Source organism: Carcharhinus amblyrhynchos, chromosome 23, assembly GCF_965287045.1.
Source record: "Carcharhinus amblyrhynchos chromosome 23, sCarAmb.v2.hapA, whole genome shotgun sequence".
In the NCBI taxonomy this organism is placed as follows: Eukaryota; Metazoa; Chordata; class Chondrichthyes; order Carcharhiniformes; family Carcharhinidae; genus Carcharhinus; species Carcharhinus amblyrhynchos.
Window position 1 is genome coordinate 14,555,201 of NC_137346.1, and position 25,411 is coordinate 14,580,611.

The 25,411-nt window shown below is 41.5% G+C and overlaps 1 protein-coding gene across 3 annotated transcripts in view; it reads right to left on the minus strand.

Moving 5' to 3' along the window:
• Positions 1 to 5,269: 5,269 nt before the first annotated feature.
• LOC145357366 (vascular endothelial zinc finger 1-like) overlaps positions 5,270 to 25,411 on the minus strand; it is a 45,821-nt gene continuing 25,679 nt past the window's right edge. The window contains exons 4-7 of one of the 3 annotated variants that reach the window (XM_080210669.1): positions 24,302 to 24,473; positions 20,498 to 20,692; positions 11,340 to 11,576; positions 9,005 to 9,090 (exon numbers count right to left, since the gene is read on the minus strand). In XM_080210669.1, the coding sequence (XP_080066795.1) occupies positions 11,359 to 11,576; positions 20,498 to 20,692; positions 24,302 to 24,473 (585 nt within the window). In that variant the 3' untranslated portion in view covers positions 9,005 to 9,090; positions 11,340 to 11,358. Of the gene's footprint in view, positions 9,091 to 11,339; positions 11,577 to 20,497; positions 20,693 to 24,301; positions 24,474 to 25,411 lie in introns of all 3 variants that reach the window. The other 2 variants (XM_080210667.1, XM_080210668.1) reach the window with 2 other exon arrangements.

The following is a 25,411-nucleotide window of genomic DNA, read 5'->3' on the forward strand; positions in this document are numbered from 1 at the left end:
ACCAGGGACCCGGGTTCAATTCCGGCCTCGAGTCACCGCCTGTGTGGGGTTTGCACTTTCTCCCCATGTCTGAGTAGATTTCCTCCAGGTTTTCTGGTTTCCTCCCACAGTCCAAAGATGCGTGTGTTTGGTTGATTGGCCATGCTAAACTGACCCTAGTGTCAGGGGATTAGCAGGGTGAATGTGTGGGGTTATGGGAATAGGGCCTGGGTGGGATTGTGGTCAGTACAGACTCAGCTTCCTTCTGTATTGGAAGGATTCTATGATTCGTACAAATTCTATATACGGTACAAATATTAAACCATCTTTGTTATAATTAGGTCGAGAATTGTTTCAGTAAATTAGCATTCTGTTTTGAGATGCAGCAAATCTTCACAAGTTAAATGGTATATTCTCTGATACTTAGAAGTGAAAAACACTATGTTGTGGAATACACAATCCTTGAAGTAAGGTCTAAGGATTCAGGTACTGGGACAAGGGAGAAGGATTTTCTGAGACTATGCACTGAAATGGAGGCGTACCATACGTACTCACTATTACCTTGTGGAAGGTCTGTGTCTGAGGATAGTTGGCAAAAATTCATCAAACATTAGAAAAACTAAAATTCAGTTGTCAACAGTAGCTGCTGTACTTTTCCTAAATATTTTGAGAGGATTTGAATACAGTGTCATGCACATAATGGCAAAAGCCTATTCTAGTTGGTTAGAATTTCTGGTTGAGGTGGATCTTGACATTGCTTGTGAAATTGGTCAGAAACAGATTCCAAAGGAGTAGAGAGAAGGTAATTCAGTAAAGTCATTAGTTATGCAAAGTTTTGGTTAGTTAATTGTTAATTTATGGGAAACCTATAAACCATCAAGGTAAAAATCACCAAATACACTGATTTTTGTCACAGGTGGTCATATTTTTGGGCTCAAAATAATTGGGAAAACAATTCAAAAGCAGATCTTTACTCCTCAGTGATCATGTTTCACGTAATAAAACACAGAAAACGTTGACTTCATAGTTAACGAATTCACTAAAGCAACTACAATATGCCACACTCAGGGAGAAAACACCAGGCAGTTGGCAAGTTTTCCTCAAGAAGCAATTCAAGGTCATTCAAATTAGCAGCAACAAGGATGACTGAATGGACTCAACAACAAACAGAGTAGTTTAGCAACCCGTCTCCTTGCAACACCAGCCTGAAACAACATCAACTTCCAGACTCATTTTAAAATCACCTGCCCATTTTATGTAAGAATCGGGAGGAGGGATTGAGCATTCTGCCTTCCAAGCCTGCTTTGCCATTCAGCAAACTTGACCGATCATCTCCCTTAACCACATTTCCGCACAATTTTCCCATATCTCGACTCCCTTCAAAAGTCTACCAATTTGTATCTTGAATATGCCCAACAACTGAGCACCTATACCCCAGAACTCATGCAGACAATTTCAGAGAGTTACAACACAGAAAATTCTCGTGTTAGTCCTAAGTGCATTGGCCATGCTAAATTCTCCCTCAGTGCACCCAAAGACGTGTGGGATAGGTGGACTGGCCATGCTAAATTGCTGCCTAGAGTCAGGGAGACTAGCTAGGGTAAATATGTGGGGTTATGGGGATAGGGGCTGGGTGGGATTGTGGTCGGCTCAGACTCGATGGGCCAAATGGCCTCCTTCTGCATGGTAGGATTCTAAAGAAGCGCCGGAGTGTGGCGACTAGGGGATTTTCACGGTAACTTCATTGCAGTGTTAATGCAAGTCTACTTGTGATATTAATAAATAACCTTTAAACTTAACTTGGTTTGTTCTCACTGGAACGATGGAGGTTGAGGGGGCGGCCTGATAGAAGTCTACAAGATTATGTGGGGCATAGATAGAGAGGATAGTCATAAGCTTTTTCCCAGGGTGGAGAGTCAATTACTAGGGGGGCACAGGTTTAAGGTGCAAGGGGCAAGGTTTAAAGGAGATGTAGGAGGGAGATATTTTACCCAGAGGGTGGTGGGTGCCCGGAACTCGTTACTGGGGGAGGTAGGGAGGCAGATAAAGTAGTGACTTTTAAGGGGCATCTTGACAAATACATGAATCAGATGGGAATAGAGGGATATGGTCCCCGGATGGGTGGGGGGTTTTCATTAAGTTGGGCAGCATGGTCAGTGCAGGCCTGGAGGGCCAAAGGACCTGTTCCTGTGCTGTAATTTTCTTTCCTCTTTTTGTTTAAAAACAACTTCTAAACGGACTGGCTCCCAGTGTTTCTGTTATGAAAGGTGACCAGATAAAGCATTTATTCCAGCACTTTGGTTGCTGTTGTAGGTATTCCCAAGACAAGCATTACAAGAGAAAGATAAGTTTATCAGTATAATTAGGCTTAATCAATGTCAAGTAGTTATAATTACACACTGATTTTCATAACTACAGGAAGCTCAGACTGAATATGCAAGTTATATTATGAGATAAAAAAGCCAAACTCCTCCTCGCATGGATCTCAGCAATGTCTCTCCACTCTTAACACCGCTTGGAAATAGCACGTAAAATGCTTTTTTTTTGGCAGAAGGAAAAATGCTGTCTTGAATTTCAGTAAAGTGCTATCACACACTTGGTTTGAGCTACTAACAAAAAAAAACAACCATTTCTTTTCCCCTTTCTATGAGCTCTCTCATGCTTGTTTTTCCTCTCACAGGAGTGAGCGGGCAGCACGGTGGCGCAGTAGTTAGCACCACTGCCTCACAGCGCCAGGGTCCTGAGTTCAATTCCGACCTCGGGTCACAGTTTTCACATTCTCCCTGTGTCTGCGTGGGTTTCTTCCGGGTCCTCTGGTCTCCTCCCATAGTCCAAAAGATGTGCAAGTTAGGATGATTGGCCATGCTAAATTGCCCCTTGGTGTCCTAATGTGTGCAGGGGATTTAGTGGGGTTAAAAAGGTGGGGTTACGGGGATAGAGCCTGGGTAAGGTGCTCTGTCGGAGAGTCGGTATAGACTCGACGAGCCTCCCTCTGCAGTGTAAAATTCTATGGTTCCAATATAAATTTAACCATGTATCATAGCTAAAATATAACTCGCAGCTTTGACAATTATTCTACCAGGCAGAGGCCAATCCAGGTTTGTCAGTCAGGCTGATGCAGAGGGATGCATATCTCTGGCAGGCTCAGAGCAGGTTGGCTGCCCACTCTCTCCAATGGAGCATGGCAGGAGGGGAAAAAAAAACAAAATCCTGGAAACAAAATGGACATACACACACTATACCTGAGAATCACAGCAGGGCGAGCTTTCCAACTTCCAATCACTTTCGGTTTAAAAAGGGTTGCAAGACAAAACTTTAAACATGTGAGAATGGAATTTTAACATCAGTTATGCGGTCATGAATACAAATTCCCACTTCTCCCGTATCAGCAAATTACATTAACACTAAACTTAAGAGGTGGTTGAGAATTCCTAATATTGTTGTTCCCACATCCCACCTATGTTTGTTTACAAAAACACAACCAAGAAATGTTAATTGAGTGTTTACTAACTGAACATGTCAAAATTCCCAGTATTTGTGCCTACAGCAGACACCATTGCGGTTTAGAATACTGAAAATCGGCAGGGGGATATGGGCTTGGTCGGAAACCAGAGGACCCGGAGGAAACCCACGCAGACACAGGGAGAATGTGAAAACTGTGACCCGAGGTCAGAATTGAACCCAGGACCCTGGCGCTGAGGGGCAACGGTGCTAACCACTGTGCCATCCACTCACTCCTGTGAGAGGAACAACAATCACCAGAGAGTTCCTAGGAAGGGGGAAAGAAATGGTTAGATTTTTGTGACTAGCTCAAGCCAAGCTGCACACTCAAGTTTCAAAACTTGTCTTTAGTACATCAGCTGATGAGGTACAGAGTGGACACCAAGAACTTTCCACACTGAGGGTGAAGAACAAATTGGCGACCAACTACTCTGGGCCAGCTTCTGGCAGCCAATATGTGGGCAGTGTTGGCAGTGGTAGTGGTGTAGAAGCACAACAGTCCCCGAGTTGCACATTCCACAAAGAAAATAAAATGTTGTTATAATTATGAAAGAAAACCTTCCCCTTTTTTTGGGGAGGAAGCAATTAATAGTAGTTGCGGTGCCTCACGCAAATCCTGTGAATCTTTGGGCTTTGGGACAGCACGGTGTCTTTAACGGCTGCCCACGGATTATTGATTAAAGATGAGCTAATTCATTGGGTATGCGCATCCCCAGCAAGGCTAGCATTTATTATCCTCCTTAACTGGCTTCGAGAAGGTGGCGCGGTAAGTCACCTCTTTGACAGCCGAATGGCTTGCTGGGCCATTTCTGAAGTAGTTCAAAGTCATTGCTGCAGATCTGCAGTTACATTAGGCCTTACCACCAAGTCAGGAAGGCAGATTTTCTTCTTTGAAGGGTCTTTAGTGAACAGGGTGGGTTATTTTAAACAACAATCCAGTAGCTTGGTGGTCACCCTTATTAATATTTACTTTTATTTATTTAATTAATTCAGTTATCTAATCACTTTATAATTAAATTAAAATCTGCAACTGACATGGTGGGGTTTGAATTTATTAGCTGAGGGCAAGAGAGAAAATGCCGGAGGACCTCAGCAGGTCTGGCAACACCTGTAAGAAGAGAAAGGAGCTGACATTTCGAGTCAAAACTTTGACAAAGGGTCATCTGGACTCGAAACGTCAGCTCTTTTCTCTCCTTACAGATGCTGCCAGACCTGCTGAGATTTTCCAGCATATTTTCTTTTGTTTTCAGATTCCAACATACGCAGTAATTTGCTTTTATCTATTAGTTGAGGCCTTTGGATTACTGGTCTAATAATATAATCACTCTGTTTAAGTATAATCACTGTGCTTATCTACACAAGAAAAATCATCCCAATCTAAATTGTAAATAGTTGACAGTCCCTAGGCACCAAAGTGTAGGGCGATGTTATCAGTAATTCCTAACCAACCCATCTTGGCTTGGCAAATGAACATGCATCGGAGATGTTAATGTCCACATAGTAGCCTGAAGGTTTTGTCAATAATGCCAACTGGAATGAACTACACCATCAGTGCAACAACCTGCTGGGTTCAATTATTTAACTGTCACAGTAAATTTAAAAAATATTTCTCACATCTGGATGATGCAGAAGAGGATTTTAGTTTTCTATAAAAACTTTTTTTAAAAAAAGAAGTCACACAACACCAGGTTAAAGTCCAACATGTTTATTTGATATCACAAGCTTTCGAAGTACTGCTCCTTCATCGGGTGAGTCCTGATGAAGATGCAATGCTCCAGAAGCTCGTGATTCCAAATAAATCTGTTGGACTTTAGCTGGTGTTGAAAGACTTCTTACTGTGACAACCTCAGCCCATTGCCAGCACTCCACATCATGGCTTTATTTTTAAAAAGTTAGAGGATCCAAAGTTGATATCTTCAATGAGGCAAGCAAGACAGTATCCTGCACACTTTAACAGAAAAGTTTTTTTTAAAAGTCTATGATTAATTGCAAAGTAAGGTTATAAAGAAAAGCAAATCAAAGTTAAATTAATGCATTACAAGTATACACAATGCATAATTTTAACAACACAGTAGGAATTCTATGATTCTATAGAAAACAGTAAGTCTGAAAACATTTTAAATTTACAAGGGTGCATAATTCTTCAAAAGCTTTCTAAAGTGTACAATGAGTCATGGCACTTTATTTCCCAGTGAGGAAGATGAAAAGGTCGCTGAGGTAGTAAGCAGCACTACAGTACAGAGCGCAGTTGTAAACAGTTTTCAAACATGCATGTGTGAAAAGCAATGGTATTGGGGAACTGAAATTATACCTCCATTTCATTCTCGTTAATTGCACCAAGAACTCGAAAGATGTGGCAAAACTTTTCAGTTTTAAATTCTAAAAAGACACTCAAAACCTTGTCTGTTTCTTTTACTTTTGAATTTCCAACATTTGTCTTTTCTTTTGTTATTGGTTTTACCCACACCTTAATTCTTTATTTTAAGAACCTTCATTCAAAATCAAGGCATTTCCACTTCCTTCACACTGGTTGATCAAATTTGTATTTTTTCTAAAAGCGATATTTTAAAAGGGAACAATGTATTTCAATTGTACTTCATCCATCCAAAGGACACCTGTCCAAAAATGAATTTGACCTCCTGCAACTATAATCTGTATGAGGAATTGGGAAAAAGTCAAACGTAGGGCCAAAGTTGGAGGAAAGGAATGAAACCATATTTAGATTACAAGGGAGGTGATGGCCTAGTGGAATTATTACTAGACTATTGATCCAGAGACTGAGCTAACGTACTGGGGACCTGGGTTCGAATCCCACCACGGCAGATGGTGGAATCTGAATTCAATAAAAAAAATCTGGAATTAAGTAGCTGATGACCATGAAACCATCGCTGATTGTTGGAAAAACCCATCTGGTTCATTAACGTCCTTATCTGCCGTCCTCACCTGGTCTGGCCTACATGTGATTCCAGAGCCACAGCAATGTGGTTGATCTCAACTGCCCTCCAAGGGCAACTAGGGATGGGCAATAAACGCTGGCCAGCCAGCGATGTCAATGTCCCACGAATAAGAAAAAGATTCAGAATACAATGTTAAATGACTAAGGGAAATGTGGTCATTAAAATACAGTAATATAGCTGTATTTTTTTTTAAAACATAGTACAATTTAGATGTTAGAATATTAGATACCAGGACACACATTGGTGTGCAATTAAATTACAGCATGTTAATACTGCAACACACTAAAAATATTACAGGACACTTAAAACAAAATAGAAGACCAAACTGCAAAACCAAGATCACTAGAATATTACGACAAATGCTGGACATTTTAAAAGTCAGAAGAAACAACAGGTTACATCTGGCCTTAGACAGCACTGATTAATTGTTGAACACCTACTTGTAAAATGCTGGGCAGATGCTTTTGGTTACACTAGTTGGCATACTGTGCATACGGCAGGATCTTGGAAGGCCAATTAGTATTTCAGACAATCGCTTTTGACAAAAAAAATTGAGCAACCCGCAGAATAAAGTGCACAACACAAATTCAATGTGTTTTCCTCTTCCTAAATTTTTTGTTTCCAGATCACTAGGGGGAGACACCTGCCACCATACTGCTGAGGCAACAAATTCCATTCAGTACCTCACCGAATTGTCCATGCTTAATGCATGACCTGAGACAAAGAGCTCTTGCTGGCTATCCCACCATGTGGGATCTTTTGTCATCATCCTCAAGCCCAATAACATCAGTCGCAGTCCACCCACTGAGCCCTCAAAATGCCTTCAACACATTTATCACTTTACTTGCTTCTGGAAGTTTTGGCTGGGGACTGCAAGTAGCACCATGAAGCACAGTAATAACCCAACACAGTGAAAGCATGAAGTGTAGAGGGAAATGTCCTTTTGGTAATATAAATAGAAAGATGAATCTGTCTGACTTTGAAAGGTTTCAAATGAATTTCAATTTCTTTTTAAATACAGAATCATGATTCTGTAAGTTTCAATAAGATGGGGCGGCATTGTGGCACTGTGCAGGGATCCAGGTTCAATTCCCGGCTTGGGTCACTGTCTGTGCGGAGTTTGCACGTTCTCCCCATGTCTGCATGGGTTTCCTCCTATTGTCTCCCACACTGCAAAAGACGTGCTGGTTAGGATATACTGACCCGAACAGGTGCTGGATTGTGGCGACTAGGGGAAATTCACAGTAACTTCATTGCAGTGTTAATGTAAGCCTTACTTGTGACTAATAAATAAACTTTACTTTGATAAAATGTTGGTGGGGGGATTTTACGAACTATTATTTTGGAGAAACTGGAAAGGTAATCACTTTCATTTGCTTATATATCATTAATTGTATTTCAGGAGAAAGAAAATTTCCTTTCCAAATCAAAACTAGTTCATGATCTAGATTTGAGGGGCACATTTCAAGTCCTCCACCAGGGTGTCAATACTACAAAGCAGAATAGAGTGCGAGACATTATGAATTACCATTTGTCTGTGGGAACATGGTCTGCTGACTGGATCCAAAATAAATAGTTCATGGACACGGGACAAGTAGAATTCTCCAAACCTGTACGCCAGAGAAACACAGCCCCAACACTTGCAGACAGAAAACAAGTCAAATTCCACATTGGAAGATTAAAGCAAAAAAAACATAAGATGGGATAAAATTTCAATAACACTCCAATTTAAGAGCAAAATCAAATGACTGTCACAGAAGAAACAGTACAGTAAGAACCAACACTTGCTTGTATATGATGCTCATTTCAAGCCCTTATTAATATAGGGGAACAAAATATACACCAGCGCAATGCAACGCCGATGTGAATCAGAGCGTTCTTTAAAACGAGGTTGCAACTTTAGAGGTGTTTATATAGTAAATGAGGATTTCCAGGTATGCAGATTCTAAGAAAAGTGCAGGTACTGTATAACATTTCAAATACTTGCACATTCCAGGTTTTCTACCCCAAGAACTGTCTATCTTTCTTGCAGTCTGTCCTTTCAGTGTAATCAAGTTAAAATTGTACAAATTGATGCAACATTGAGCAGTGGTGACAGCATACAACAAAATAAGTGAAAAGCAATTCTTCAGCCTTCCACCAATTAAAATTCATTTCATGTTCTTGTTCCGACAGAATAGGATCTATTCAGTCGAATTGCTTTGTATATGTACATATTTAGATCTTAGTATGTGTGTCCATTTGTCAACACAGATCACCAATCTATTCCCAGATGGAGGTGCAGGAATGATACAGACGGATGTATAACCTACCTTTTAACTAGTCATTAAATCCAGAGTCTGGACATTAGACCACAATCGTACACAGTCGGAAAAACCACAAACTGATTTTTCCCTGGAGAAAGATCACTCAACATCTCTTCATCTTCTTAAAAGAATGAACGGGAGACCCTGGGTTTAATTCATTTCAGGTACCACCGGGGAATAAGGTCCTGATGCATCCATTGCTACCTTGGCACTTGCTTCTCATATCTTTCACCAGGGTGGAGACGTCGGTAAGACCTGGGACAGAAAAGGCACACTCTCTACAGGCCTAACTGTTACATTCACCGGGCTTGTGGCAGGAGCTGGAGTGTGGCAAACCTCACCGGCGTCTGGATTGCGGGTTGGCGGGGGAAGAGAAGAAAATGGGAAAAAAAAATCATTAGCAAGCGAATGTTCTTTAAGAAAAAGCCAAAGCTTTTGACACTGCAAAACAAAAGTCTACTTGATTTAAAGATGGAGTTTCCTTTCTCCATCCCAAATAAGTGAAGATAAACAGATTTTGATAAAAGTTCCTGTTTCTAGAGCTTGGTTTCTGGTAACTTTATGAGGCCAGTTTTTGGTTATTAACGTTATGTTAACTGACTAGCATCAAAGCGAGTATGTTGTGGGGACACATTAAATTAAGCAATGCAGCTATTCAAAGCCTGGCAGCACATCAAGTAAATGTAGACATTTATGTACACATTTCCAATGGCAAAAAGTTTCAATCTCTTTAAAAAATAAGATTTTGCTCACATCCACTTTTAACACAATTTCAATTCGAAATGTCTCCAGGAATTGGTCACTGCAGAGCTATGCACAAAAAAGTTCCATTCAGATACAGTGCACATAACAACTTGAAATCAATATCACATACTACATAGGTAATCATTAGCACAAGGTGCCAGTTAAGAAGAGGGCTCTATGAAATATTAATCTTATTCAATGTAGTTTTACCATTTATAAATAATCAAATGGTTATGGTATAGATTGAAATTGTTTTTGGTCTTTGAAATAAAGACATTATGGTAAGGTGAGTAAGGGGACATCCTATGTTATATATTTTCATAAAAAGGGGAAACCAGGAACGTCACTATTTATCAGGAAGGGAAGAAAACATAAACGACTATCATTGGAAGGAAATAAAGTAACGTTCACTTCGATAACAAAGGAAGTGGGTTGGCAAGCCTTTGTGGAACGGCCTCGAGCCAGGTTATGCATTTTTCCAGGAGGGGCAGGATAAAAGAGTACATGGAAGAGAGGTGTCAAACAGAAGTCAAACTTTCTCATTAGGGGTAAAAGTAAAGAGTAGTGAAGTAACCTGCTCTCACACAGCAAAACTAGTGGATTAAAACTCTCAGATAAAAAGCCTGTGAACTTACTCCCTTATCCTGTTTGGAAAATAATTGAAGGGGCAATAGAGGGGGAGATCAAAGGAGCACTGAATGTTTGAAGCAGTACCATGTGAATGGGACCAAACGAATTAAGGGAACAACCAAATTTGGATATTAAACGGGCAGGAGAAATCTCTTTTGTGTTCTGCTTTCTCCCTCTGGCAGTGATTTCATCTGTCCCCATTCCAAAATGAAACTGAGTCTCTTTAAAAAAAAAGCTAGTATAGAAAGGAAATGTCCAATAGTTTGGGAGAATGGTGACAGCAGTTAACTTCAGTGGAGTCCCTCTGACAGGTACACAGCTGAGTTTATTTTCAATCACCAGGGGATCTCCATTTGTATTACTCGTGGCAAGTCACAAGAGAGCAGGTTTTCCCCCAAAGAGTATTAGTGCTGCTGCAGGTACACGTATGGGGATCGTCCGCTGCTTGGAGCTTAGAGAAGTCCGCCTAAAGGCTAAATAACACAGCCGCGGGTGTGATTGTGTCATAGAAAATGATGCCCCAGTAAGGAATCATCAACAGGTATATTATATTTATATTATTATATTAAAATATAAATATCACTGATGTAAATTCATTATGCTAAGAATTACACTCTTGCAATGTGGGCATGCAGCACAGCAATTTAAATAGAAATGCAAAAATAAGGATAGAATGGATGACTTTAAAATGATGACTGAATTACAGCTGCGTACCATCATCCAATTACCCATGTCAGCTACCCTTGATTCACCAGAAGACTTGGTTTTGACCCCACCCCCCCGCCACAAACTCTGTGCAACGTCATGGGGGATAGACGCAGAATTCATAAGTGTAACAGCTGATCAAGAATAAGGTAATCAGAAATTTAGACCAATTTGTAACTGATTGAAATCAAAATTGTGTTTCAGAAATTTTCACCGAAACTTCAAATAAAAATATCGATTGAAAATTTAGCAATTAATGAAACGGGCACAGGGATCCCTCAAAAGAAAAAAGAAGTGCAGAGGGAATGCTATCATAGTTAAGCAACCAGCAGTTTCTCCCACAATTGTATGCTACTGAAATCAAGCACTATTAGGAGCAGCTGCAAACCCTCAAACTCTCTCTACAAGTTAACTCCCTCCCCTACACAAAAAAAAGACCACAGGGAACCCAATAGCTCACAAACAAAGCTCGTAAGTTTTTGAGTCCCAGGGCAGTCTGTCACTCCAACTCACTTGCCTCAGTTTGGTAAGTTTTGTCAGTTCTCAACTGGGCTGCTAGATGAAGCGCCACGCAGTACCAAGGCATTCCATGTCAGGTGGGGTGAGGTGGCAGGAAAGCAGGCAGGATCCAACTCGCCCCATTTCAATTGCGTTTCCTGCTGGCCAATTGTGGAGTGGCACTGACAGTAGCCGTAGTGAAGTCCTCCCCTGAAGGGGGATGCGAGGGAAAAAGTGGCATCCATGGGAGGAAAATCTAAATTAAAAGAGCAAACTCAGGCAGTTGAAACTATTAAAGTTTGTCATAATACTAACAAAATAATAAGCAGTGCCAGTCTAATTTCCAACACCTGTAATTCTAGTCAGTCAATTGAAAATGGAAATTTAGAACTAGCGGTTAAAAATTTACTGGACAGCACTTGAGGAAATGTGTATGAAATAGTACATTTCACAATCCCGAAACACAGCATCTTCAACTCACAATAAAAGATTTCTTGCAACACAGAAGTTACCAGATACTAATTAAAAAAAAATGGAAACATAAAACACAGAGACAGACATTAGTACACAACATTGTTCAAAGCTACCAGGACAACGCTGCCACTCCCAGGACACTTTTGAAGCCTTGCACTGGGGGGAGAAAAAGACTTGCCAATGTACCCCCAGTATTTACAATCTAAATCAGTAAAAGAGGACCACCTACACTGCACAGATTAAGCAAATGGGGGCATAATTTTCAAAGCCACAAGCAATCCCACTACTCCCTCCCCACAGTTATTAAAATCAATCCACTGTTTCTGTTTCTACTCCCGAGTTAAATACTGATGTCAGGGGACAGACGGTTCAAAGATTACCATTTTAACCAAGTGCAAAAATTAGCCAGGTTTCTGTAAAATTGTGAATAGCAATATTGAAGTTTAAAGACTAAATCTCAGCAACTTTCAAATTGTTGGTTGCTCCTCCTTGCAGGCCTGGTATTTTGTAGGACTGCCAGCACCACGGCCCACAGTTATCAACACATTCAAAAACTTCACCCCATCCCTCCAAAAAATGTTTTCTTCCTCCTTAATATTCTTCTACAGGCAGACAACCTGAAACTAGTCCGGCCTTTGCTTTAGAGAGCTGCAATTTTAAACGATTCATTGAACAAATTGGCTGACCTTTATTTCTTGCTCCTTGCAATAAGTCTGATCAAGGATGGATGCATGCAGAATAAAGTTCCTCCTACTCTGTCCCAACATCAGAAAAATACAAGATTGCTGGTTTGTGTCAAATTCTAAGCAGTTTCTTACTTTGGTAAGAATTTGTGTTTCAGAAATTTTCACCGAAACTTCAAATAAAAATATCGATTGAAAATTTAGCAATTAATGAAACGGGCACAGGGATCCCTCAAAAGAAAAAAGAAATGCAGAGGGAATGAAAAGTTTCTCCCACAATTGTATGCCACTGAAATCAAGCACCATCAGGAGGAGCTGCAAACTCTCAAACTCTCTCTACAAGTTAACTCCCTCCCCTACACACAAAAAAGCTAAGAACTAAAGAAACTAGTTTGGTAAGAAACTAGGAGGAGACTGTCTAAATTAATTTCATGTTGGATCTTTATGAGCATGAAAGAGAGAGAGAAAGCCTTCCATTATATCAGTCAAGGTTAGGATTCAAACTCAAGTCCCCAGAGCTCAAAGAACAGTATGCAAGCTTAACACAATATCCAGACAATGTAAACAAAATGTAAATAAAAATGTACAATCAGTCGACACCACGTAGCCATTGTGAGTAAGCGATCATCTTCTTCTGTCCTTAGAGGCCATAGGTGCAAGACAACTACCTCCCCCGCCCCCCAATTCCCCATGTGTGGAAAGCCTATCTACTCAATTGCTTAATTAAGATAGCAGATTGGTAACACACAAGGGAAATGATCAATGCAGATCAACATCCGATTACACAATGGTGTTTCCATGACCACATTGAAATGTACTGCACAGCACCGTCAGGTATTCAGAATCTTAACACAATAGTGCAAGTGAACAGTAGACAGTATTGCAATGCTTAAGAAATGCAACATGCATGTGTGCAAACAATCTGATCTCTGGGGCAGCACAGTGGTTAGCACTGCTGTCTCACAGCGCCTGGAACCCAGGTTCAATTCTGACTCAGGTGGTGGCTGTCTATGTGAAGTCTGCACGTTCTCCCCATGTCTGCTTGGGTTTCCTCCGGGTGTTCGGGTTTCCTCCCACAATCCAAAGATGTGCGGGTTGGGTGGATTGGCCATGCTCAATTGCCCCTTAGTTTCAGCGAGATTAGCAGGGTAAATACATGGTGTTAGGGCGATACGGCCTGGGTGGACTGTGGTCAGTGCAGTCTTGATGGGCTGAATGGCCTTCTTCTGCACTACAGGGATTCTATGATATAGTTATATAATTAAAAAGAGTTTGGTTGGTGATGTTAGGAATAGTGGGTTAATTTTTGGGGCATTTTAATTCAAGAAAAATGTCACCATGTTGGAAGGATTTGTTAAGATGATAGGAGGGATGCAAAGCTGTACTCATGACAATGAAAGAGAAAAACTGGGATCTTTGCATCAAATATATTTTAACTGTTTTGATGAATAGGGAAAAGCTATTTCCAATTATAATGTGTTGATAACTAGGACTTACAAATGCAAGATCTCCAATAAAGAACTAAAGATGAAACTGGGAAATATTTGAGTATAGACAAGTGAGAACCCACAATAACTTTTAAAACTACAGTGAATAAATATTGAAAATTAAAAATGTAAAAAGGCGTGTGGGGAAGGCCAGGAGAATCAGGCCAAATGGATGGATTTTTCAGAGAGCCAAGAATAGAATCCCTACACTACAGGAGGACATTCAACCCATCAAGCCTGCACTGACAATCCAGCCCAGGCCCTATCCTTGTAACCCCATGTATTTACCCTGCTAATCTCCCTGGTACTAAGGCCAGCATGGCCACTCACCCTAACCCGCACATCTTTTGGGGTTGGGTGGGGGGGAACCCTCGCAGACACAAGGGAGAATGAGCAAACCCCACACACAGAGTCACTGAGTCAGGAATTGAACCTGGGTCCCTGGCACTCTGAGGCAGCAGTGCTAACCACTCTACTACCCTCATTATGGGCTGACAGCCTCCCACAGTGCCATATAACAGCAGCGTTCTACAGAACAATGTTAAACAAGGTCCAGCTGGAAAAAGCTTTGGATAATGAAATGCCATGCTGGCTCCTTCTATCAAGGTGTTAGGGAGGGGTGTGCAGGTAGCCAGTATTTTGAATGAAATCACTATCTGGCCACTCATGGTGAAAGGTTTGTGTGAGAAGGGAGTGGCAATGTTGCTACAGAAGAATACCTCAACAAAACACTCTTAGGTTAAAAACTGCTATTTGTGCAAGATACCAGACAAAAACTGCAGAACTATATTACTGCATTGATATACTCCAATTGGACACTTAAAGTGCCATGGTGATTACATCCGCCAGTTTAATTATTAAACTCTGATACCTGAGGTTTTAGTACAAAGGGCAAAGATGGTACCATTTTTAGAACAATGAGTTTGAAGAAGCCAACATTAATTTCCTTCTTTAAAATGTATCAAAAGCACTGGATCAGGAAATGTTTGAGTTCCTAAATTAATTCATTCATTCACTCATGGGATGCGAGAATCACTGGCAAGGCCAGTATTTATTGCCCAACTCTAACTGCTCCTAATGCAGTAGCGTGCTATCAGTCGCAGTAGTCTTAACACAAAGGAGTGGCTTGCTCTTTGTTTCAGAGGACAATTAAGGCACAACCACATTGCTGTGGGGTCTGCAGTTACCAATAGGCCAGACTAGGTGAAAATGGTAGGCTTCCTTCCCTAACGGGCATTAGCGAACCAATAACTACATCCTGACTGCAATTTTTGACGTTGGCACGCAAAAGTAATGACCACAAGGCAACATATCCCCAACAGCAAATTTAAATCACTTGGTCCTTTCCTTCTGATCTTTCTTTAAAAGCACCAGTTGTTTAATGGTCATTTCTCAGCACAATACTTTGCTCAAGTGCCTATACTTTGTGTATCAACTTATGAGTGCTACAGCAGGCTATTTTCCAGTAGGAATGTATCGCCCAAGGCAAACCATGTTCTTACCCATTGTTCAGAGATATACTCTTACAGCAGATGCTGCAGTAATGTAACAGCCACCTTTCCTGCTATAACTAAGCATTTATATCAAAACTTCTTCAGATCTGTGTCTTAGTAATTGTGGGGACCTGTAGTTTTGAATTTTAAACATCACAATATAGTTAATTGGCAATTAAGCTAATGATATGATTTGGGCGGCACAGTGGTTAGCACTGCTGCCTCACAGCACCAGGGACCAGGGTTCAATTCTGTGATTGCGTGTGTTTGCAGGCTGACTGGATGAGTTCCCTCTGGGTGCCCCAAGTACTCCCACACTCCAATGATGTGCAGGTTATTGGATTAGCCATGCTAAATTGCCTCTTAGTGTAAGGGGATTAGCAGGGTAAATATATGGGGTTACAGGAATCGGGTCTGGGTGGGATTGTTGTTGGTGCAGGCTCAATGGACCGAATGGCCTCCGTCTGTATTGGACGGATTTACAATTCAACCACGTCAACTTAAAATCTCAGTTTAACAAAATTCTCCCAACTGGTCAAAATAATTAATTCCCACTACCAAGCCCAAGGATGTCTAACATTTCTGACGTGAAAGAATTTCTGTAGCACCTCATCATATCTCTCAGAAATGCACCAAATGCAGTATCAAAACGGAGTCATTATATTCTTATAAAGTTAAACATTTTACACACTGCAAGATTCCACCAAAGGTCATGAGATGATTGATCAGTTTGAGGGTGAAACTTTGACTAAGACACTAGAAGACTTCTACATTTCTTTGAATATGGCCATGGGATGTAAAACATCCAGCTGAATGAATGAGACAAAAAAAGGTTGCTGGTAGCAGGGTGCAACAGCTCCCCCCAAGGATCAACCTGGTTGAAGACGCGAGATGGGACTGGATTTCATGACTTTCTATCTTAGTGAGTGCTATGAACTGAGCCAGGGTTAACTGAAGGTCATGACACACATGCACACCTTCAGTAGCTCAAATGTGAATCAGCATCTTTTCACTCCAGGAATTTAACCTTAAATAATAGTTAAGTAAATTAGTACTCAGCCAAACAAGAAAAAGTTCAAAATATCCCAAAATAGCTTCACATAAGAACATAAGAAATAGGACCATGAGTAGGCCATCTAGCCCTTCGAGCCTGCCCCGCCATTCAATAAGATCATGGCTGATCTGTCATGTCTCAGTTCCACTTTCCCACCCTCTCCCCATAACCCTTAATCCCCTTGCCTATCAAAAACCTATCTACCCGCATCTTAAATATATTTAGCGAGGCAGCCTCCACCACTTCAACGGGCAGAGAATTCCAGAGATTCACCACCCTTTGAGTGAAGAAGTTCCTCCTCAACTTCGTTCTAAACTGCACCCCCCCCCCCTTTATCTTGAGGCTGTGCCCTCTAGTCCTACTGTCCTTTCTGAGCGGGAAGAGCCTCTCCACCTCTATCCTATCCATCCCATTCATCATCTTATACATCTCAATGAGATCTCCCCTCATTCTTCTAAACTCTAACGAGTACAAGCCTAGTTTATTCAGCCTCTCCTCATAGTTCAACCCCCTCAACTCCGGTATCAGCCTAGTAAACCTCCTCTGCACTCCCTCCAAGGCCAAAATATCCTTGCGTAAGTGCGGCGACCAAAACTGCACACAGCACTCCAGCTGCAGTCTCACCAGTGCCCTGTACAGTTGCAGCAAGACCTCCCTACTTTTATATTCAATCCCCCTCGCTATGAAGGCCAGCATCCCATTCGCCTTCCTGACCACCTGCAGGCTGGGTTTTTGCGATTCATGCACAAGGACCCCGAGGTCCCTCTGCACCGTTGCATGCTGCAGTTTTTTGCCATGTAAGTAATAGTCCTTCCTAACATTATTCCTACCAAAGTGGACAACTTCACACTTGCCAACATTAAATTCCATTTGCCAGTTCCTGGCCCATTTGCTCAGCCTATCTAGATCCTTCTGCAGACTTTCCACACCCTCCGCACAATTTGCCGTTCCATCAATCTCGGTGTCATCAGCAAATTTCGACACCATACACTCGGTTCCCTCCTCCAGATGATCTATATAAATGGTAAATAGCTGAGGCCCCAGCACCGATCCCTGGGGCACTCCACTAGTCACCAACCGCCAATCCGAATAGCACCCATTGACCCCCACTCTCTGCCTCCTATTTGACAGCCAATCCCCTATCCACGCTAACACCCTACCCCCAACTCCATGCCCCCTAACCTTCTGCAATAACCTCTTGTGTGGCACCTTATCAAACACCTTCTGAAAATCAAGAAACACCACATCTACCAGCTCTCCTCTATCCACCGCCCTAGACACATCCTCATAGAACTCCAATAAATTCGTCAGACACGACTTCCCCTTAACGAAACCGTGCTGCGTCTGCTCTATCAAACAATTCTCCTCAAGATGCCTCGCTATTTTCTCCTTGATTATGAATTCGAGCATTTTACCTACAACAGACATTAAACTAACCGGCCTATAATTCCCTGCCTTTTGCCTGCTACCCTTCTTAAACAACGGCGTAATGTTAGCTGTTTTCCAATCTTCCGGCACTTCCCCAGAATCCAGTGAGGTTTGGAAAATAATCATCAAGGCATCCACTATCATCTCTGCCATTTCTTACAGAACCCTTGGATGCATTCCATCCGGTCCTGGGGACTTGTCCACAATCAGTCCCTCTAGTCTGTCGAGCACTGCCTCTCTAGTAACAGTAATGTCATTCAGGCCCTCCACTCCTACCATCTTTCCATCGCTAACACCCGGCAAACTATTCACGTCCTCCTCCATGAAGACCGAAACAAAAAAGTTATTCAAGGCCTCAGCCATTTCCCCATCCCCTACCACTAAGTTCATCCTCTAAGGGTCCAACGTTCACCCTAGTCAGCCTCTTCCTTTTTATATATTTATAAAAACTCTTACTATCATTTTTTATATTTAGCGCTAGCCCAGCCTCATAGTTTATCCTACCCTTCATCAACTAAAAGATTACTTTACAAGATTACAGCTAAAAGATTACTTTAGAAGTATATTTGTGGAGGAAAATGTGGCAACTAATTAGCACTCAGCAAGGCCACACAAATGTAAATAAATGGAAGATGACAATAATCTGGTTTAAGTGATAGCTGAAAGAGGAATGCTGGCCAGGACACCTAGAGATCTTTGTCCTTCAACTAGATATTACCAGAAGATCTTTTATGTTACACTTGAAGTGGTAAACTTAGCCTGGAATTGACGTCATCCAAAGACTGACAATTCAGCACTCCTTCAGTACTGAAATGCCAGTGTGTATTGTATAATGAAATGTATAGTAGTATTTGGCAACACTCATGAAGTAACTTGAATATTGCTGGAAAAGGCACATGCACTCAAAGCTTTTTGTCTTGTACTCACCAGGACAATTTGCAAGAATACTTCATTCTAGAAGGAACAACAATTTATACTGCACAAGAATAGAGCACTGATTAGTTGGCAAGTGTACTCTGATTGGTAGAGGTGTTGTCATGGATGATGCATCAGTTAACTGGCAGTTAATGGCAAGCTTTGTTTAAATTCAAACCAGGCAAGTTGACTATGAACCAGGTAATGGCTGCTACCTATCTGAAAAGGGGCAACATCTGCAAAGGACAGGACCCTGTGTATTAATATATGTAGCTTCTAGCATGCATAAGTGAACATCACTACAAACCTAACTGATAATCTTATATTGGTTGTCAGTGTAATCCTTATCACACTCCGGATTGTTCAGCGAGTGTTGTCCAATCGCGGAATCACATCTAATGTTGGACACCATGTTTAGAATTTGGGAAGCATGGGATATTTGGGTACGGTCAGTACTATGCCTGTTGTGAACAGCCAAAGGGCCATGCTGTTTGATACGATCTACCACTTCTTAGGACGTAGGGCCTACATACCTAGCATCATATGGGCACTGAAATTAATTTACCATATCACCCACTCCTGTGAATTAAGGAGCTACTCAGGATTGGTTTTCAAGAATGAAAGGAAGCTGATCTCATTGAGTCAACCACTGATAAATGTTAGTAAGTGTATACTAAGGTCCCACCCCGTGTTGTTGGTAGTGACTGGCACTGGTAATTAGCTTAAACCAATGCTGTTTCTGTAAATCCAGTGTGGACACAAAGAGAGATTAACTTGGCATCAAAAGGATGTTGCCATTGACTATGCATCATCGTGAAACTCTGCTGTTTCCATGCAATCACCAGTTATTATAACCCCAAGAAGCCAGCAAGGTTGTATATCACTAAGTTCAAGACTGCAAGGGTTAATAGGAAATCTGACGTGTGGAGCATTTAAATCCCAAACCCTATCACTTTTGAAATTAATGCTCAATATAAACTGAAGGGTCATTTTTGAAATTGCAAGTTTTACATCAAAGAGATGCAGGATAATTTAAAATAAAAGAAATTTTGCACTCTAATCTTTTTGATCAGAAATGAGAAAAGGAGCATCAAGCTTAAATTGTGTAAAATGCAGAAACAATCAGGTGAGATCATTCCAAAACCTTTCTTTGTAATCACCACAAAAAAACTGCAATACATAAAAATGAAAATCCTACTTCCTCTTGGTGGACTGCCATTAGCAGCCTTTCTTTTGGTTTCTGTGGTTATGACTCATCTTTCATTCCCTCACCCTGCAGTATAAATATCTCCCACTTAGTATGCCTTTTAGCTTTGACAAAGGGTCATCTGGACTCAAAACGTCAGCTCTTTTTCCTCCTTACAGATGCTGCCAGACCTGCTGAGATTTTCCAGCATTTTCTCTTTTGGTTTCAGATTTCAGCATGCGCAGTAATTTGCTTTTATTCCTGCTTTATTAAGATTTGTGTCCAGAATTACATATTTAAATGCACAAACTACACTGCAACTTTACCCTGCACCCCACCCCCCCATCCCCCAACATCCCCACAACACGCTAACCCCAAATAGAAGGGCAGGCTTTAGCTACAAAATGACCTGGTAGGAGTGGAACATTTTCCGGGTACAAGTTAAGGAGATGCTTGCCTTTTAAAGCCACTGCGGCCACAGAGGGGGCACTGGAAGTTGGGGTCTCTCCCATGTGACTTTTCTTGTGGCCAATCAGGTGGTTGTGGGACTGACACTGCAGGCCGCACTGATCACACACAAATCTCTGAGACTTGTAATGGACACCATGGTGATTTCGAGCATGGACCCGAAGGTAGGCAGCTGTGGTGAAACCTACACAGAAATAGGGATTTCAGCTGATAACAAAAACAAGCACAAACACCTTTACATCCACAACCTTTGGGACATCAGAAATCTGATCAACTTTGTTCAGATAGAATCATACTGTTAACATTTTTGATCGTGACAAAACAGTTTAGGACGACAACAGTGAACCTTGTTATAGTATATGCAAAATGACACGCAATGTTCCTTTAAAACTCTTTTACATATCGTTGCATCAATAAAATCCTGGGAGACTGTTTTCAAACATTTCCTTCAATATGCATCATACAATTTAATGGCGCAATCACTTTAATTCAGAATGGCAACTGAGAATAATCTTATTGGAAAAGTACTCCAGAGTTACAATGGTGTGTGCTGCTACAGGATCTTGGGTGAGTAAAGGGGGAGGGTTGGAGGAAAAATGGATCCCCCTCCTGATCGCTATCTTGTAATTTCTCCGGGGGCAGTCAGTGTCAGGATACAGGCGAATACAGCATGGGCCTCGAGCGTGATGTCCAGCACAACTGAACAGCCTGCCAGGACACTCTAACTTCCAAGCTCACAAAGGAAGATGACTATTTGTTATGAGGGATTATATCCCAGTAAGGGTCAATGTCATCATTGGGAATGAACACAGAAACCTGAAAACAAAAGCTGCAACCTACAAGTAGCTAATAGATAACATTCCTGTTAATACTCTAGGTGACATTACAAAAAAGGGGAAAAGTCTGGTAACTTTGAACACGATGCAATGGTACGATGCAGGTCCAATGGGCCAAATGGCCTCCTTCTGCACTGTAGGGATTCTATTCTAAATCATGTTCAAAGGAACCTAAAAATAAATAAATGGGAAATACTTGTGGACTTGATTGATTTTTTAAAATGATAACAGGAAATAGCGAAACTCCTTTGACAAATCTCTAGGGCCTGATAATTTCCATTTGGAAATTTGAAAACGGGTTTGTAATAATATTCCAAATTTTTCTAGTCAGAAAATGTCATCTTGGATTGGAAAGTCTCTCCATTATTTAGGACTGAAGGGGAAAAAGAAACCAGAAAAACATAGACCTGTCAGTTTATCATTGGTTGTAGAGAAGTGACTACAATTTACAGACAGAGTGACTGAGCTTTTTGAGCATCGCTGATCAGAGAGTCAGCACGATGGGGGATATGACTCCACCAAAGTGCCCTTACGGTCTCTCAGACAAATTCCCACTCTTTATGCCTTAGTTCAGATAAGTGAATAGGGACATCTTATCAAAGTAAGATGGGTACTTGGCTGTTTTCCTACTTGCAGACTTTACAGTGCAGGGCACTGAATAACAACCCACAGCAGAAATACTGACTGATGCATCATTTTCTCCCATTTCCCTAATTTAATGCACAATTGTGGCACCTGAGATTAATTAAGTAGTGAGCAGCAACATAAGTCAGGAGTTTCTGGATTTGTGTGACTCAGTCAGGCACTATGCTTACCTACTGAACTGTGATAGCTATGATCAGGTGCTACCGTGCCATAAGGATGCAGCATAGCCGGAACAATTCTGTGACAAGATTTTTACACTCAAAGAACTTGAGATGACAAAGAAAACTTAAGCAACAAGGTACGTTGGGGCAGAGGGAGGGGAAGAGACTTTAGTTTTTAATCATCACTGATGCTTCATAATAGAGGACAGGATACTTTGATCTGGATTTCAATTCTCCGCAACAACCAAAAATGTTTTATTTATAATCCAGTTGGCTACGGAGAACAATGCAAGCAGAGGTAATCTCAAGTATTATCAGAGTTTTTTCTTCTCAAAGATGGATGTCAGATAGTTTGACACAGAACAATGGAGCATTTGAGCTTTAAGGAGAGGCTGGATAGTCTTGGATCATTTTCTCTAGAGCAGAGAAAGCTGAGGGGGGACATGATTGAGGCGTATAAGATTATGAGGGGCATAAGTCAGGGTGAACAGGAAGAGCTGTTCCTGTTGGCTGACGGTCAATCATAATTTTAGGGGGAGGGGCAGGAGATTCAGAGAAAACAACTCTTTCACTCAGAGGGTGGTGGGAATCTGGAATGCACAGCTTGAGAAGGTAGTGGAGGCGGGACATCTTACAACCTTTAAAAAGTATTTGGAGGAACACTTGAAACATCATAACATTCAAGGATATGGGACAAATGCTGGAAAAGAGGATTGGTCAACTTTAGTGGTGGTTATTGTCGGTGCAGAGCTGATAGGCCAAAGGGCTTTCTCTGTGCTGTATGACTCTATGAGAACAAATCATGCAGGGTTAATTGAAAATCAACAATGGGCTTCCAACCTGAAACTTTAATATCAACACCTATGCAGTCCACTATTCACAACTGCAGGCTAGATTTATTGTTGCAGGTGGTTGGCAGGGAAGGAAGAGGAGGAAATTTATTTTCTAGTAACATGTTTTTATTATACTTAAAGAAAAATGCTACCACAGCAGCACTGTTAACCAAGCCTCTTCCAAATGCTTTCCCATTTCACCAACAAGGTGCCACAGTGGTTACATAAGAACATAAGAACATAAGAAATAGGAGCAGGAGTAGGCCATCTGGCCCTTCGAGCCTGCCCCGCCATTCAATAAGATCATGGCTGATCTGTCGTGGCTCAGTTCCACTTTCCCGCCCTCTCCCCATAACCCTTAATCCCCTCTCTTATCAAAAACCCATCAACCCGCTTCTTAAAAATATTTAGCGAGGCAGCCTCCACCACTTCAACGGGCAGAGAATTCCAGAGATTCACCACCCTTTGAGTGAAGAAGTTCCTCCTCAACTCCGTTCTACTGCCTCACAGCTCCAGGGACCCAGGTTCGATTCCCGGCTTGGGTTACTGTCTGTGTGGAGCTTGCGCATTCTCCCCATGGGTTTCCTCTGGGCGCTCCGCTTTCCTCTCTCAGTTCAAAGATGTGTGGGTTAGACGGATTGGCCGTGCTAAATTGACCTTTAGTGTCAGGGGGACTGGCTAGGGTAAATGCATGCTGTTATGGGGATAAGGCCTGAGTGGGATTGTGTCAGTGCAGACTTGATGGGCTGAATGGCCCCCTTCTGCACTGAAGGATTCCATGAACACCTGATTGAAGGATGTTGGGAAATTGGTGAATAATTAAACTATTGATGTCAATAAGTAACAATGTCAGAAAAAGCAAGTTTAACAGGTTTCTTTCCCAATCTTGACATTTCACTTCTTCCTGAATTGTGTTTACATGGCAGTATTTAAAAAATTCAATCAGCATGGTAATTGACTGCAACCTGTCTATATCAATTAGAGTTGATTGGGACTCAATTTGCTTTAAGAAAAGAACACCTCCATTAAAGCTGCAAATAGAGGCGATAGTTTTAGGAGTTAAAGCTATCCCAGTTTAAACTGCTGGAGTTTAATAAACCGATTAACTGAATGAAGAAACCTCCACTATGATATATTCACCAGGGGGTACAGCAACCCTTTGCTCAGCTCCACAGACAGGGGGAGTGAATTTCAACATCAGCCATGAAATGCTTTTGTAACAGATTTTCAAATAATATTTTCCCCAGCCTTGTATATTACCAATCAGCCTATGATTAGCAACTAAGGCTATTCTGGAAATCTGCAAAAACGACCATACCTTTGTTACAAACATTGCAGTTGTGATTTTGGTTGTGATTATGCATTTTGATGTGGTTGGAGATGTAAGCTGCACTCAGCAGTTTACCACAGATGTGGCAGGACACCTTTCCCTCATGGCGTATCATGTGTGAACGCAGGCGATCTTTGGTGGCAAAAGCTGCATCACAAGTCTATAAAAACACAAGTCAAGCATTAACACTTTTTTTCTTACAAGCTTTCCTTTCAGATCAAACTATCAACCTATTTAGAAAGGTCGGAATACTTAACAGTCGGCCACCACTCAATAATTCAATCATTCAAATTATTTTCCAAGGCAATTGCTTTTATACCTCGGAAGCAAAAACCCACTTGAGAAATGTCAACACGCTCCATCGATCATCCTTACAACTTGGTCAATAGAACATAAAACAAGTGATCCTTCCATATCATGGGATATGGGGGGAGTCGAGATCAGGATATTGAATTTGATGATCAGCCATGATCAAACTGAATGGTGGTGCAGGCTCGAAGGGCCAAGTAGCCTACTCCTGCTTCTATTTTCTATGTTTCAATAACTTGCACCAATTATTCGGGTCTCTGCACTTTTATACAACAGTATGTATGCCTACAAAAGTAATTGATTCATATACTGTGCAACAGATATGCAGAATGTAAAATTAAAGTTTATTTATTAATTACAAGTAGGCTTTCATTAACACTGCAATGAAGTTACTGTGAAAATCCCCTGGTTGCCACACTCCGGTGCCTGTTTGGGTATACTGAGGGAGAATTTAGCATGGCCAATGTACCTAACCAGCATGTATTTGGATTGTGGGAGGAAACTGGAGCACCCAGAGGAAACCCATGCAGACACAGGGAGAATGTACACACTCCACACAGACAGTGACCCAATCTGGGAATCGAATCCTTCTCCCTGGCGCTGTGAAGCAGCAGTGCTAACCACTGTGCCACCATGCCGCCCCATGAATGTATTCTACAGACAAGACATAGATGGGCAGTCAGAGCACTAATGTAACAAAGTGGCAGGGACACAGTTCCATCCCTGCAATTTCCCCTCAAGATGTTCCTGATCTCAGTTACATTGTTGGCAAGAAACTGAGCAGCTTGA